Genomic DNA, 12,956 nt, shown 5'->3' with positions numbered 1-12,956 from the left:
ATCACTTAGGATCTCTTTGTCTCCCTGTTACTCTGTTGCTTTCATATATTCTGCTTTTACTTATGCTTAGTGTTGTTCGAGAGTTTGCTCTTTAGGTTTTCTCCTGTGCTGTGCATATTGGCCCTTGTGGGGCAAATGTGCTGAATTTCCAAACAACTTGGAAATCAAAATGTGTTACTTGTTTTTCTTTTTGGTATGTTTCAGAGCACATTGGCCTGATACTTAAAAAAAATTGTTTTTTAAATTAAAAACTTTTAAGTTATCTAATATTATTTACAAAAGTCCTTTAAAATGACTGCATGTGAGGATGCCATTGCTTCTGTCCATCACTCAATGGAAACTTCTCAATTTGAAAATGCATTCGAAGAGGTTAAAAGAATATATTGAGAGCAGACATGCCGGTTGTATCTATCAGATAATTCAAAAGATACTTTGCACAGTGTAAATTTTAACTTCGCTTAGTGCAATGACAGGAGCTTTCTAAAATGTGTGAATAACTAATACACAATTTCAGAAGTGTAAATAGGGTAATTTATAACTTCATTTCAAAGTAGCAAAACATTGGACTCTAAAGGTCCAGGCTTTTTTGTAGCTACTGAATAAGAGAAGATGGAGTTTATTCTGCTTGTAACAGTAAGCTTGTATCTAGTCTTGTGTCAATTTGTTTGAAACTGGCCTTTGTAGATGGTTTGCAGCAGAAAATGTAAAATAGAAACAACTTTCTTAGCAGGGGATGCACAGTTGGTAGCTCTTGGAAGACAACTGTGGGATTAGTTTGATTCTGGTGCTTCTGCCTGTTGATGTTTGTAATGATGACCCCAAAAGCTTAAAAATGCAGCTGTAAAATTTAAAACAATAATGAACAACACCCTCACCACCTAAATTATTCCAGACTCTTCTGATGAAGCCTCTTCCAGTCAAGCTTATCTAAGCTTCTACCAGTATGTATGGATGAGGACTTCAAACAAACACCTTAACCATTTTTTAAAGGGAGTGTTTTAACTATTGTTGTGGCTTTGTTGTATGCAACATGTGGTGCTTGCTCTCTACTGAAGCCCATGGCACTTCTGAAGGCTTTGCAAAGAATCATAATGGGTCAACAAGCAGACTTCTGTTGTTATAACTTTTGGTTTTGCCTTTTAAAAAGCCAGTACTCCATTTGGGCAGGTATTGTAGGAGTTCACCAACAAAATACTACCTGCTTAATTCTTGCCTTTGTTTTACTTTGTTTCTAAGTGTAAATAACCCAAAGGCTTGAGAGTGTTATTTGCTTGGTGCATATTCTTGAAGGGATGGCATAGGTACCCAAGTAGGTATGGCTGACTTCTTCTGTAGATTTGATCCAATTTTCCAAGCTTCATAGTCAGGCAGGATTTTAATGCATCCTTGAACTTGACATTTCTTATTAGCTGTCTCTAGGTGGCTCCCTGATCTGTGTGTATATTCATTCCCATTCAGAAGAGCTTAATTCTCATCTAATGCTTTGAGAAGGAGAATCATGTACTAAAATATCATGTCTTAGCCTTTGTTCTAGCTGTATGATTACAAAAAACCTCCTAGATTTGAGCAGCTGAACTTAGAGAGACAGATGTCTCTTCTCAATCTGATGCCCAGACACTGGCTGGAGTTAAGGTTTAGATCTTTGATGGTAAATGGTTAATCTTGCTGCTTTCCAGTCCATTAACAGACGTCTAATGTTAGGACTAAAGGTTTGAAATATTAATGGCACTCTGCACTCTCACCAGTAAATGTTCCTGCTGCATTTCATGATGTTCTTTTCTATTTGTAGAGATAAACCTTCGTATTTGTCTTTTGTAGGGTTTTAAAAAAATACTCGGGAATTCTGATTGGGAGGACTTGGAACAGGTAATTGACTCCAGGGCAAACTACAGTGTATAGGATGTTGATATGTGGTTGAAAAGGGAATTGTTTGGACTGTAATTTGAGGGGGAAGATAAATTTGAATGAAAACGTATTGTCTTGTTTGTGGAGGCTAGTGTTTTCAATGATATCTGTTTTCATAGAGTTAGATACCCATAGGGTAGTGTGGAAATACCAAATTCGTTGAAAGCTTAAAATATATTTAGTTCTGACTTTTTTGAGAGGAAAGAATTGGATACCTGATGAAATATTTGATGTCTTCCTGCTATTACCAGCACAGGCAAATGGTGACAGAGTTGTTCATACATGTCACGGAATGCCCAGTGCATCTGTTGAGTTGTGTTTTGTTGCCTGTAGTATTTCTTTTCAACTTAGAAAGTACAATCCATCGACCTTAAGGGAAAAAATATTACTTTATTACACTGTACTGACTTATTTGTGGCTTTTAAAAATCTTTCTTACGCTTTTAGTAGTCAGTGACACTTATTACTGCAAATTCTTTTTTTTCTAAAGGTGGACTTTTTGTCGAATAGATTCATAAGGGAATAATGAAAGGCAGCCCCTTTCTGACTAAATCCTGCTCACAAATCAGATTAGATGATCTTAGAGTTACAGTAGCGCTGTGATGCTGGACCAAATGCAACCTTATCACGTCATTTGGTGTTGCATCTTTCTGTATCGTCTAGTTTCTTCTGCTTCAGAGATTGATTCTGTCCACAGGGTTAGGCTGAGTCCCAAGTAGCGTGTCAATGCTTGGCTTGGGCTTTCAGCTGGGGGCAAAGGAACCTTTCCTGTCTTCAAGAACTTTTGATGTAGTTTTTAAGATACTCTCTATTATTAAATAATTCTGTCATTGTTGGTATATTCCTATAAATTTATGCTTGCTTTACTGTGGGTCTGTTTTGGGAAACTTGGCTATTGGCTTTCCTGTTGTTAACTTCCCAGGGCAGGTGATGGATTTTTTTTTTTTCTTTTGGTACAACTGCTGGATAGGAAACTGTAAATGCTGTTCCTCTTTCTTAGAAACAAACAAAAGCCAAACTCTAACAAACTACTGCAACAATAGCATGCTTTTGTGAAACTTGCATGATTAGTGTTTTCACAAGCATCTTGAAATTCTCTGACTCAAAAGAAGATGACAGATAAATCATTCCAGTTCCTCATCTAGCATGCTTAAAACAAAACACATCGTAAAAGATTGTGAGCTTCATGATGCTGTAGACTTACTTCCCTGGAGTTGTAGTTCGTAAGGGAAAATTGTAGCTTCTGTGACTGTATTTCTTATGTTGCATTGCATAGTACCATATATCACTATTTTAAACATAATTCTGAATTTGTGTTTCAGGAATTACCAGAAATGGTTCTTTTGAAGTTTTTTCGATCAGAAAACGCACTAGTACCTGCAAGACCAACACCAGAGCAGCTTTCTAATCTTATCAAAATAAGTCTTCATTATCCAGAGTCTTTCAATCATTCTTTTCATGAAAAAAGGTTAGTGCAATATTTTCTTTATAAAATTGTGAAATATTCCTGATTTGATATAAATCCTGTTGCGACTGTGGTTTATGATATGGAAGGTAAAAATGTGGTATGCAAGAGTGAAGTCTTGCTCAATTCTGAAACTTGCTGCTTCAGAATTGTATAGATAAAATGAAACCATGTAGAGAAACAGGCTGTAAAACACAATAGTGTTAATTTTTACTAATATCAAACTTACTAAAAGAAAAATAAACACTGCTGCCTTTGTGTTTATTTTTGGTGTCAGAGTAAACAGTGTGACTTACGTTGAGAAGCTGGATAAAATGTAAGGGGTACTTTTTAAGTCAAAAAAACTGTTAAGTCTACAGCATCTGACTTAGGAAGATCAGCTTCATGTGATTCGAACCTGACGGAGGGAAAGCGGGGTTTGTCTTCTGGAAGAATATCAGAATTAAACTCTGTCAAAAAAACAGGCTGCTAGAATGAATTAACTGGAGCCTGTAAAATCCATGAGTCTTCAAAAACTAAATTGATCTGCACAAAGCCCCCAAGATTCATTTCCAGCTATGAAATGCATTATGCTTGAAATGTAAAGGTACACGTCTAGGTTTCAGTTGTTTTATCTGAGAGGTCTACTGTGTTATACTTTTTTTCTAAGATTTCAGTGAATGTAAGTTGTTAAAAAAAGGGAATTCTTTCTGTATATAATCTAATATTTAAATTTTTTATAAGGTGGCATATTTTAATGACAGTTAAGGTATCCATTATTCCTGTAATAAGTTCATGTCTTATTCGTTGTAGTTGCTGATTGTTCTTTTCTTGTTAGTCAAGTTTAGGATTTTTAAGCTGTTAAGCAGTGGCACAGAATTCCAGTGACACAAATCACTTGGTGCATACATAAAGCTGTTAGAACTGTAGTAGTTAGGGTCCCTGCCTGTGAATATCTTGGTCTCTCTTGTTGCAGTGTTATTTATAAAACAATTATACTAATTGTGAACAAGCAGAACACTGATTGTATTACCCTCATTCAGACTAAAGGCTTAAATTAACAAAAAATTTGTGCTGTATATCCTTTTTGGACACTGTTGTGGCTAAACTTCAGGTCCAATATCAGCAAATCCTCTACAGTAGACAGGAAAAGTATCAGGAAAAAATGTGCTGAACAGCAGTTCAGAGAGTAGCATACTAGACCATGCTATCTCATTCTGAACTGTCTCTTGTCACAACAGTAGATTTCCTGTATAAGATATTTTTTTGCTAGTCTTTCTCAACTGGATAAAGGAAGGTAGTCACTTCATTTGTCTCAGTTGAGCCCATTCTGTTTAGCTCAATGAATAGCTTTAATAAGTAACTTCAGTCAGCATGATTATGTTGATGTGTATGCTGTCACAGTGTGTTACATAAGACAACTACCTATTACTCTTCTCTTATTTGAAATGTGTTTTAACTATTTAAGAGTATGGGTGAAACTATTCAGAGTAATATTTTTGCCTTTGCTATGAAACTATTTCTGTTTGCAGCCTCTGTCTGGTACCTGTCACTCTCCTGCTTTCCAATTGCTCCCAGGCTGTTGTAGATGTGATGGTTGATTTGCGACACAAAGCAACAAGGTAATGTGTGAATATTAATAAACAGTATTTTCCGAGGATGTTTGCTCGATTTGGATTCTGTCATGTTTTATCCGTGTTGAATATCTAGAATAGGATTTTTTTCAACAGTGGCTTCTTTGAAAAAATGGAGGGTAATAAAGGCTTCATACAGTCAAATGGGAATCTTCAGTCAGTGCTCAGTTTTATTTTACTTCTGACTCTTGCTAAGGCAGGACCTTGAATTTGGGCTCTTTGAATAGTTAAACTCTGCAGATCTTTCTTATGAAAGTGGAAAAGCTTTTCATCTAGTGAAATACGAGCTTCAGCAATCTTACTTTATTAAGCATGCTGTTGGGTTTTCTTTTAAAAATATCAGATAACTTGTAGAAAACAACTTTTGATGTTTAAACGAGTGCCTCCTCTTGCAGTTTGGCTTAGTATAAAACCTTATAGAATGTTAGGTATTTTTAAGACTTCCTCCAAGTCTATCAGCTGAAGGGACTTGGACATATACTGATCTGATGAGTAGATACAGGGATCCATAAACATCCCCAAGGTTACCTTAAGTGTTGTTTCATTGTGTGTGTATTTGTGGGGATGAGTGTCTGTGTGGATGTAGTAGGAAAGATGACATGTAGACGTGATGGGTTTTTTGAAGCTGCATTTACCATATTTTTGAAATATTAAGTACAATTCTGTCAATACCTAGGATTGCAACTGTTATCCTTTCCAAGTCTAGCTTCATCTTGCTAGAGAAACCTTAATCCATTAAAGATTAGGTAGTGGGAGTGAGGTGGTGGTAAGGAGAAAAGGGACATGGTGGGTGGTGTGGGAAACCAAGCAAGATGCATTTGGGGAAGGCAGTGACTTAAGGGAAACTATTTATTGCAGGCAGGAAGTAAAAAAGACTCAGCAATTTCCAAGTCATCAGAGATGACTGATGGGGTGGGCCCAATCACATGCAACTGGCTGCCAGAATAATAATTGAAGTTTCCAGTTCCTGGCTTCTGAAAGGAAGTTTTTTTGAAAGCGTAAACAAGCATCTCAATAAGGGGCCACTAATGGAGAGACAGTGCATTCTGAAGTCTTGGGAGAACTTGAGGTTGAGTGAATCATGTAAACAGGTATGTGTGCTTCAATACAGAGAAATAACCTTGTTTACCTTCTTTTTCAGCTCGGAAGCGTTAGAAATCCATGGATCTTTTACATGGCTTGGGCAAACACAGTACAAGCTTCAACTTAAAAGCCAGGAGGTCTATAGCTTGCAGCTGAAAGCTTGCTTCGTTCATACAGGTGTCTATAATCTTGGAACCCCCAGAGTATTTGCCAAGCTTGCGGACCAAGTTACTTTGTTTGAAACGAGTCAGCAGAACTCCATGCCTGCACTAATTATTATCAATAATATCTGACCACTTCCTGAATAAACCACGCTAAAAGACAAAATAAATGGGATTCTTTTCTTATATTGCTGGTTGAGATTTTGCTGCAGTTTTTGGATATAGCACCTCAAACATCTAACTTGTTACTAAAGATTGTGTAGGAAAGAAAATAGCAAAATATTCAGACTACTTGTCAATTTGTTTCTCAATGCAACGCACGTTGGACTGAAAATGCGTTTATCCTTTTTTAATGTCTTTCTTCTCTGGTAACTACAATATTCATAACATGAAATACTCTAACTCCAAATCTGAACATACTTGTACATTCTATGCCCTATCAAAAATGCAGCTTGACTGCTGTTACAACTTCCAGCATGGTGTGTTTAATATTTGTGGCCATTTTAGCATATGGATCAGGAAGAAACCCTCATTGGCTTTTCTCTGTCTGAAGTCATTAGTCATGATATATCCCAACCTTACTGTGAAGTTCATTAAGGTGTCTCAAATCCTCTTCTGTTTCTCAGTTCTTTAATTTAAACTTTTTTATGAGTTTTCATGTTTCTGGAAACTGATCACCTTTCAAGGTTTACATACAAGTCCCACTTAGGGTGTTTCAAAAATAATTCCTTCAACCAGTTTGAGCATTTTCTCATTCATCTCGACACAGAATGCACTATTTCACAACCATGAGATTGTCATTTAAATTGTCACTTGCTTTATTATGTAACTATAATGATTGATCTGTTTAAAAAAAAAATCTACTCGAGATTTTCAAGAAGTGTATTATATTTATAACAAATGTACTGTAAATAGAATAAAACATACACCATATTCACTGTATGGACTTGTGGCCCTGTTTTCTTCCTTTTCATACAGCTGTTGCAATCTACAGCTGCCAATATAGATATTCTGTGCTGTCTTTATTCTGGCTCTCATTGCTCCGATGAAGTCCTGATCCTGTTTGCAACGTGTAGTGTTGGTTTACACTGAAAAATGTAGGTGCTGCCGTATTTGCCTGGTGTTCTCAGGTACAGCCCCCAGAGTGCATCTGTCTGGGACATCTCAATTACTTGTTAAATGCTAGGGATTTTAAGTTTAAGTAATAGCTGCTCAACACAGGGGAGGTTATGTGAAGCTATCAAGTGCAACAAAATAAGTTAAGAGTTAGGAGTTATGGTTTGTGATGAGTTAGCTGAGAACAAGAGAACTGGGCACCTAAAGAAGCCTAAGACTTACGTCAGTCTGCTGTATCTTGTGGCTGAAGGTAATTTCTTCATAGGACAACCCTGCCTTATGAAACAGAATGTCTGCCTTCAGATGCATATTTTTCTTTGTAGATAAGGTTTCCAATGGTACTTATATGCTGTGCAACTGTATGACTGCCTCCAGGTCTTAAAACTTCCTGAGAAGTCTTGGAACTCTTTCCCACCACATAATCTTTAGTAGTCATACTGAATTTGACTGTGGATCATGTTGATTTATCAACAGAGTTCTTATCTAACTAAATATGTTGTTCCTGGAGGTGAGGGGTTTTTTCCTGCTCTTAGGCAGATGAGAAGACTACTCTTGCTAAATGATTCTTGGCATTTTGTCATGTCATCAGTCCTGTTTCCATCTTGGCAGTCTTAGGGAAAGAGAAGTCTTTATTGATGCCATTCAACTATCCAGCTGTAGAGCACGATGTTCTAAGTCACGGTTGGTGTGTTTTTAAGACTTCTTCAAATACTCAAGTGCACAAGTCACATTATCCTGATAGAGGATCTTTCCACAAGAATTTTGTGAGATACGAGTCAGAAGTTTAACTTCTTTTTTCTGCCTATCAGAAGAAACTGCTAAGACATTTAATGGTATCTCCTGTGATTTGGAATTTGTACTCTTTAAAGAGTAGGCTGGACTAAAGGTACAGAGACTTTCCAGGCTGGGCTATCCTCATGACTGGTGTACTGCTTGTCGGTGATCCTAACTTTGGGATTTAAGTGAACCAGCACTTGCCACTTTTGTTAGTGCTAATCTGGGTTAAAAACTGTGGTAAGACCCTTTACGTAGCTTGGCTTCAAGGAAATAACTGTGGTTGGACTGACTGACTCTTCATGTTTCTGAGAGTGTTTATAGGGTTATAGTGAACTAATGATGTGGAAAGATGCAGAAGGAGCTGGAGTAGTGTTTTATTTAGCATAGGTAAAATTAGCAGCCTCTTCAATACAGTTTTGATACGCTTTTCTATGTTTTTGTATCTAGATGCAAATGCTTTTGTACGTATACCAAGTATTCCCAAAGAGTTACTAGCAATGTAAATCTCAGCAAGATAGGCTTTCAAACTTGTAGATAAGCCAGACTTTGGTTTTGCTGTAGACACAATGTTATGTAGCTAAAAAGTTCTACTTTAAACAAGCCAAACTTTTGTTTCCTCTTCATGCTTAAATGAAATATCCCTTTTAGTCTCTTTCCTTATGTGATGATTAAATATTCTGAAGTTTTTAACTTGTCATATTCTGGGGCAGTTTACCAAAAAGCAGTATTTGTGATTCTGACTTCTGGAGAGCTCATCATACTGTTACAGAAGACTACTGTCATGCTGTTTCCAAGGAATGACTCTATTTTGTAACCATTAAAATGCTTTATTTCTAAACTGATGCCGGTTCCTTCATGGTGTGTTGCTGATGACACACATTATGCTGTGTAAAAAGTCATAGAGATGTTAAAAATTTAGTTAATGGCATGTCAGAATAGGAGTTTATTATGTGATTGCTTAGGTGAGGAGCTGTCAGGGAGATAGAGCTAAACCTGGCTCCTTTAATGAATTGTCATATGGAAAGCTGTGTACCTGTGTGTGGACCCACAGAGAAGATGAAAATCAGTTGTATTGAAATGAAAATAATGGTCTTGCTACTGAGCAAATAAGTACCTCTGCAAAGGATGCACTTTTGCTGCTTGCAGAGTGATACTCATTCAGAAGAATCCTGTGAAACTGCTGTAAGGCAGAAAAGCATTTTAATGTATGTGTCACAGCAATGTTACAGCTCGGAGTAGATAAAACATTGCACCTTAATTTGACAGAGCTTGAATAAGCCCTCAAAAAATTACTAGATCCAGTGGATCTTTGTTGTTTTTTAGGAATCTAATGAATTTTCATTTTCTAATACTTCTGTAGCATAAACCCATGAAACTTGCTAAGCTGGGGTGTCTGGTGAAATGCAAGATGTCCAGCGTTATTCTGGACAGGATGGGGAATTTGGTATTAATTTAGTCTTGTATTACATAAACCAGAAATAATTCTATATGTTAGGAGACACAGAAGAAGACTTTTTGAGCTGTGTCACTGTAAAGACACAGTCATTTACTTGTCTCTTGTTTGTCTTAAATATTGTCTGAGTGTAGGGCTGTGTGCACCTGAGGTCCTTGTTTCCTGGTTCACTGGAAGGGGGAGGTGAGGGAGTAAGCACTGCTCCTCCCTTCACCTCTGGATGGGCTTGCTATCTGGGGCGAGCTGCTCCAGAGAGGGGAGGAGGTGCAGCAGCAGGCACTGCTCTGTGTTGTCTATGTGTCCCTCCACACCTCCAACTGCCCAGGAGCCCCCAGACTTTCCTGAAGGAGCTTCTGTGCACAACACAACCACTCCTCACGTGCTAATGGGGCATGGACTTGATTTTATAAATAGAACTTGCAAGAAGTTATAGTGTGTTCATCCACCGCCCCAACAGAACCAGCCTGGAATTGCTACCAGACTGCATATTCCTGAAGAACTCCTCTGCTCCCCTGGAGTCGTGACCCTTTTTTTTTTTTTCCCTTCCCTTTTCTCTATCTACTACCTACTTTCCTCCCCCCTCCCTCTTTTTCTTGTTTATCTTACTGTGTTTCCTTTTGTCTTTCCTGGCATTGTGGGGGGTGTGTTGGGTCAAATCTGAGTTGTGTTTTGTGACCTTGGCTGTATTCAAAGTATCAGGTTGTAATCTGACCAGATTGAGATCTGTTTTTGCAACTTTGGGAAGCTGCCAATTGGAGTGCAACTGAGCATCTGGTTTATTATTTTGGCTGCATCCAAAATAAACACTGTATTTGATTTTACCCTGAGAGATTTGTCAGTCTCTGTGTTGACATGTAGATATCAAATGACCCTTCCTCTTGGACTGTGCAGGTTGGAGTGGTCCCTGACCATCACCAAAAACTTGTTCCTAAAATGAGGGGAATTCTGACATGAATTTCATGTTGAAAGGCATTCATTACTCTGTCCTGTGCAATGGGAATTCAACTGGTTCTAGGCTTCTTTGCCAAAACACGTGAAAGGATGTGTTGGTGGATTACTGTTTTGTGCAATGCAAATCTGGAGTAATAAGTTTTTACAGTGTGTTCAGAAGGCTGTGAATATGATCTAGAAAGCGTGCAGTGTTTATGAAGGCACAGTCTGCAAATGCACACAGTATCAATTCACGCAGCTGGTGACTTCTACACTTTCCATCACTTCCTTTAGTTTGAGAGGGAATTTTAATATTTGAATCTATTGTGTATACGAATAAATGACATAGTACGGTGGCTAAATTATTTATTTACCTGCTGTTCTTTTGTTTTCTGTAGTAATTAAGGCAGCCTGTTTCTAACTCTCTCCTATAGAACTGAAAAGTCTTCCTTGTTTAGTTTTCATGTGCACATTGAAATAGGATGACTTCTTCTCCCTATATTTGCAGTTTGCTTACAGAACTTGGATACATTCACTAGTATGTGTGACTTGGGGCAGGATCTAGTGGCATCTTGCTTGTATGAACTGTCAACATCTCCGAATGCTTGTAATTAAAGCTGCTTAAGAATACTAGTGAAGAATGCCACCTAGAGGTAATAGATATGAATAGGTGGCTGAATGGTACAAAAATTCAGCTTAAGTTGCTTTTCCTATGATAGTGATGCTGAGAAAGCTGCATTTCTTCAGGAGTTAAAGAGGTGGGTGTAGAAAGTGCTCAGAGGGAACAGACTGAGTAGGTCTCATGAAAGAGTGATAATTATCTCAACCACTGGGAAGGGAAAGGAAGAGAGGAGCAGGGTTGGACAGAGCTTTCCAAGTGGAAACTTTTAGGGCTTTCACTGTGATGAAAAATAAGGTTGAAGGTCAAATGGTGCCTGTAGGCAGAGTGATTACCAAGGGAGTGAACTTAACTGCTGCTTTTTTGAGCAAGGAGGACCAAAATTTGGCTTCTAAATGTTGATCATTCTCATTTGAGAAAACCTGCTGAAAGCGTGGAAGCTTGGCAGGAGGGTTGAAAAGGAAGGTGCAGGCTTAGAGCAGCCGTGGGAAGGAGAGGGATGGGATCTCACAGTTTGGAACCAGACAAAAAGGAAGAAAGTGAGCAAAGCAATAAAAGGTCAAGCCTCCTTGCAAAATATGTTTTAAAGCCTGCATGCAGCTGGAGGCTTCATTTATTTTGTTGTTCAGGCTGTTAATCACAAATTCTGGAGTAATTATATTTAGTGGTCACTAAAACAGATGAAACCTTTAATTATTTTGTGGGCAAACAAGTACTGGTTTTAGTGACTCATACACAATTATACTGGCCAGTAGTACAGCAGACGGAATGCCTACAGGTTCCTAGCTAAGCTTTCCAAAGAGACTGCATTCTGTGCTTCAGATATAATATTTACCTGCAGGGAGGTTTCTTTGGTTTCCTCTCACTGTTATTGGAGATGACAGTGATGTTACAAAAAGGTCTTGCACCTTTTTTCATCACAAGCATCAATCCCCATCTACTTCTGGTAAAAATCACACTAAAGCAGTATTCCCTTTAAACTGTGTACTTTATGTTATGTTTTTTTAGGAGCACTAATTATTCTGATATAGCTATGGAGTTTTTTGAACTTGTTGCCTCATCTTAACTTTTAAACTAAACTCTTCCATGTATTGAAATATGAAAATAATGTCAGCTTTAAATTTGTTTAAATTACTTATGATGGAAACTCATCTTTAATGTCTCTGTCTTAAATGATGTTATTTTAATCTTGTTTAAACATTGTGTGTAATGGAATAAGGACTTAACTAGCAATAAATACTTAAGTCATAAACACTGCAGATTCATGGGATTGTAAAATAGTTGTCTGAAATAGTTTTAGCAAAAGCAATATTCGTTGTTGTCTAAGTTGTAGATGAAATGGCAATTTCCTTACTATTGTGGTTGGTTACATTTTAATTGACTATCAGTCTCATCGGAAGAATGTCTACCAGATTACTTTAATTACATAAAAAGTCCATCCATACAAACAGTTAGAAATTCTACAGAATTTTGGTCTTTCACAGCACATTTATTAAGACTGGTCTTGTTCTCCTGATACTCAGCATGAGAGGAAAGCCCTGCTCTCTGCAGGAGAGCAGCTTCTGGTTACAACTGGTTACAACTTCAGGTTTGGAAGCTTGGAGATAAATGGTCTTTGTCAAATAGCCTGGATTGATACTAGTTAGTAAGAAATCTTTTGAAGTCCACTTAATTTAAAAGCTGTTTCGCAAAACTAAATAGAGAATCTGCTACGTGTCTGAAATAATGCACTTGCACTGTAAAGACTTTTAAATTATCTCTACAGTGAAACTGGTAGGGCTAACTGCATAGAGTCAGTGAAAAAAATTAAAATGAAAGATGAAGGGAAAAAAAAA

The 12,956-nt window shown here is 37.5% G+C and overlaps 1 protein-coding gene across 4 annotated transcripts in view; it reads left to right on the top strand.

Moving 5' to 3' along the window:
• TRAPPC8 (trafficking protein particle complex subunit 8) overlaps window positions 1–7,168 on the top strand; it is a 55,256-nt gene extending 48,088 nt beyond the window's left edge. For 2 of the 4 annotated variants that reach the window (XM_069854027.1, XM_069854025.1), the window contains 4 exons: window positions 1,819–1,866; window positions 3,227–3,372; window positions 4,881–4,970; window positions 6,124–7,168. In XM_069854027.1, the coding sequence (XP_069710128.1) occupies window positions 1,819–1,866; window positions 3,227–3,372; window positions 4,881–4,970; window positions 6,124–6,358 (519 nt within the window). In that variant the 3' untranslated portion in view covers window positions 6,359–7,168. The remainder of the gene's footprint in view (window positions 1–1,818; window positions 1,867–3,226; window positions 3,373–4,880; window positions 4,971–6,123) is intronic. The other 2 variants (XM_069854028.1, XM_069854026.1) reach the window with 1 other exon arrangement.
• Window positions 7,169–12,956: the final 5,788 nt, after the last annotated feature.

This window comes from Phaenicophaeus curvirostris, chromosome 3 (genome assembly GCF_032191515.1).
Source record: "Phaenicophaeus curvirostris isolate KB17595 chromosome 3, BPBGC_Pcur_1.0, whole genome shotgun sequence".
Classification (NCBI taxonomy): Eukaryota; Metazoa; Chordata; class Aves; order Cuculiformes; family Cuculidae; genus Phaenicophaeus; species Phaenicophaeus curvirostris.
The sequence above is the reverse complement of the archived record's forward strand: the minus strand, read 5'-3'. Positions and strand labels throughout refer to the sequence as shown.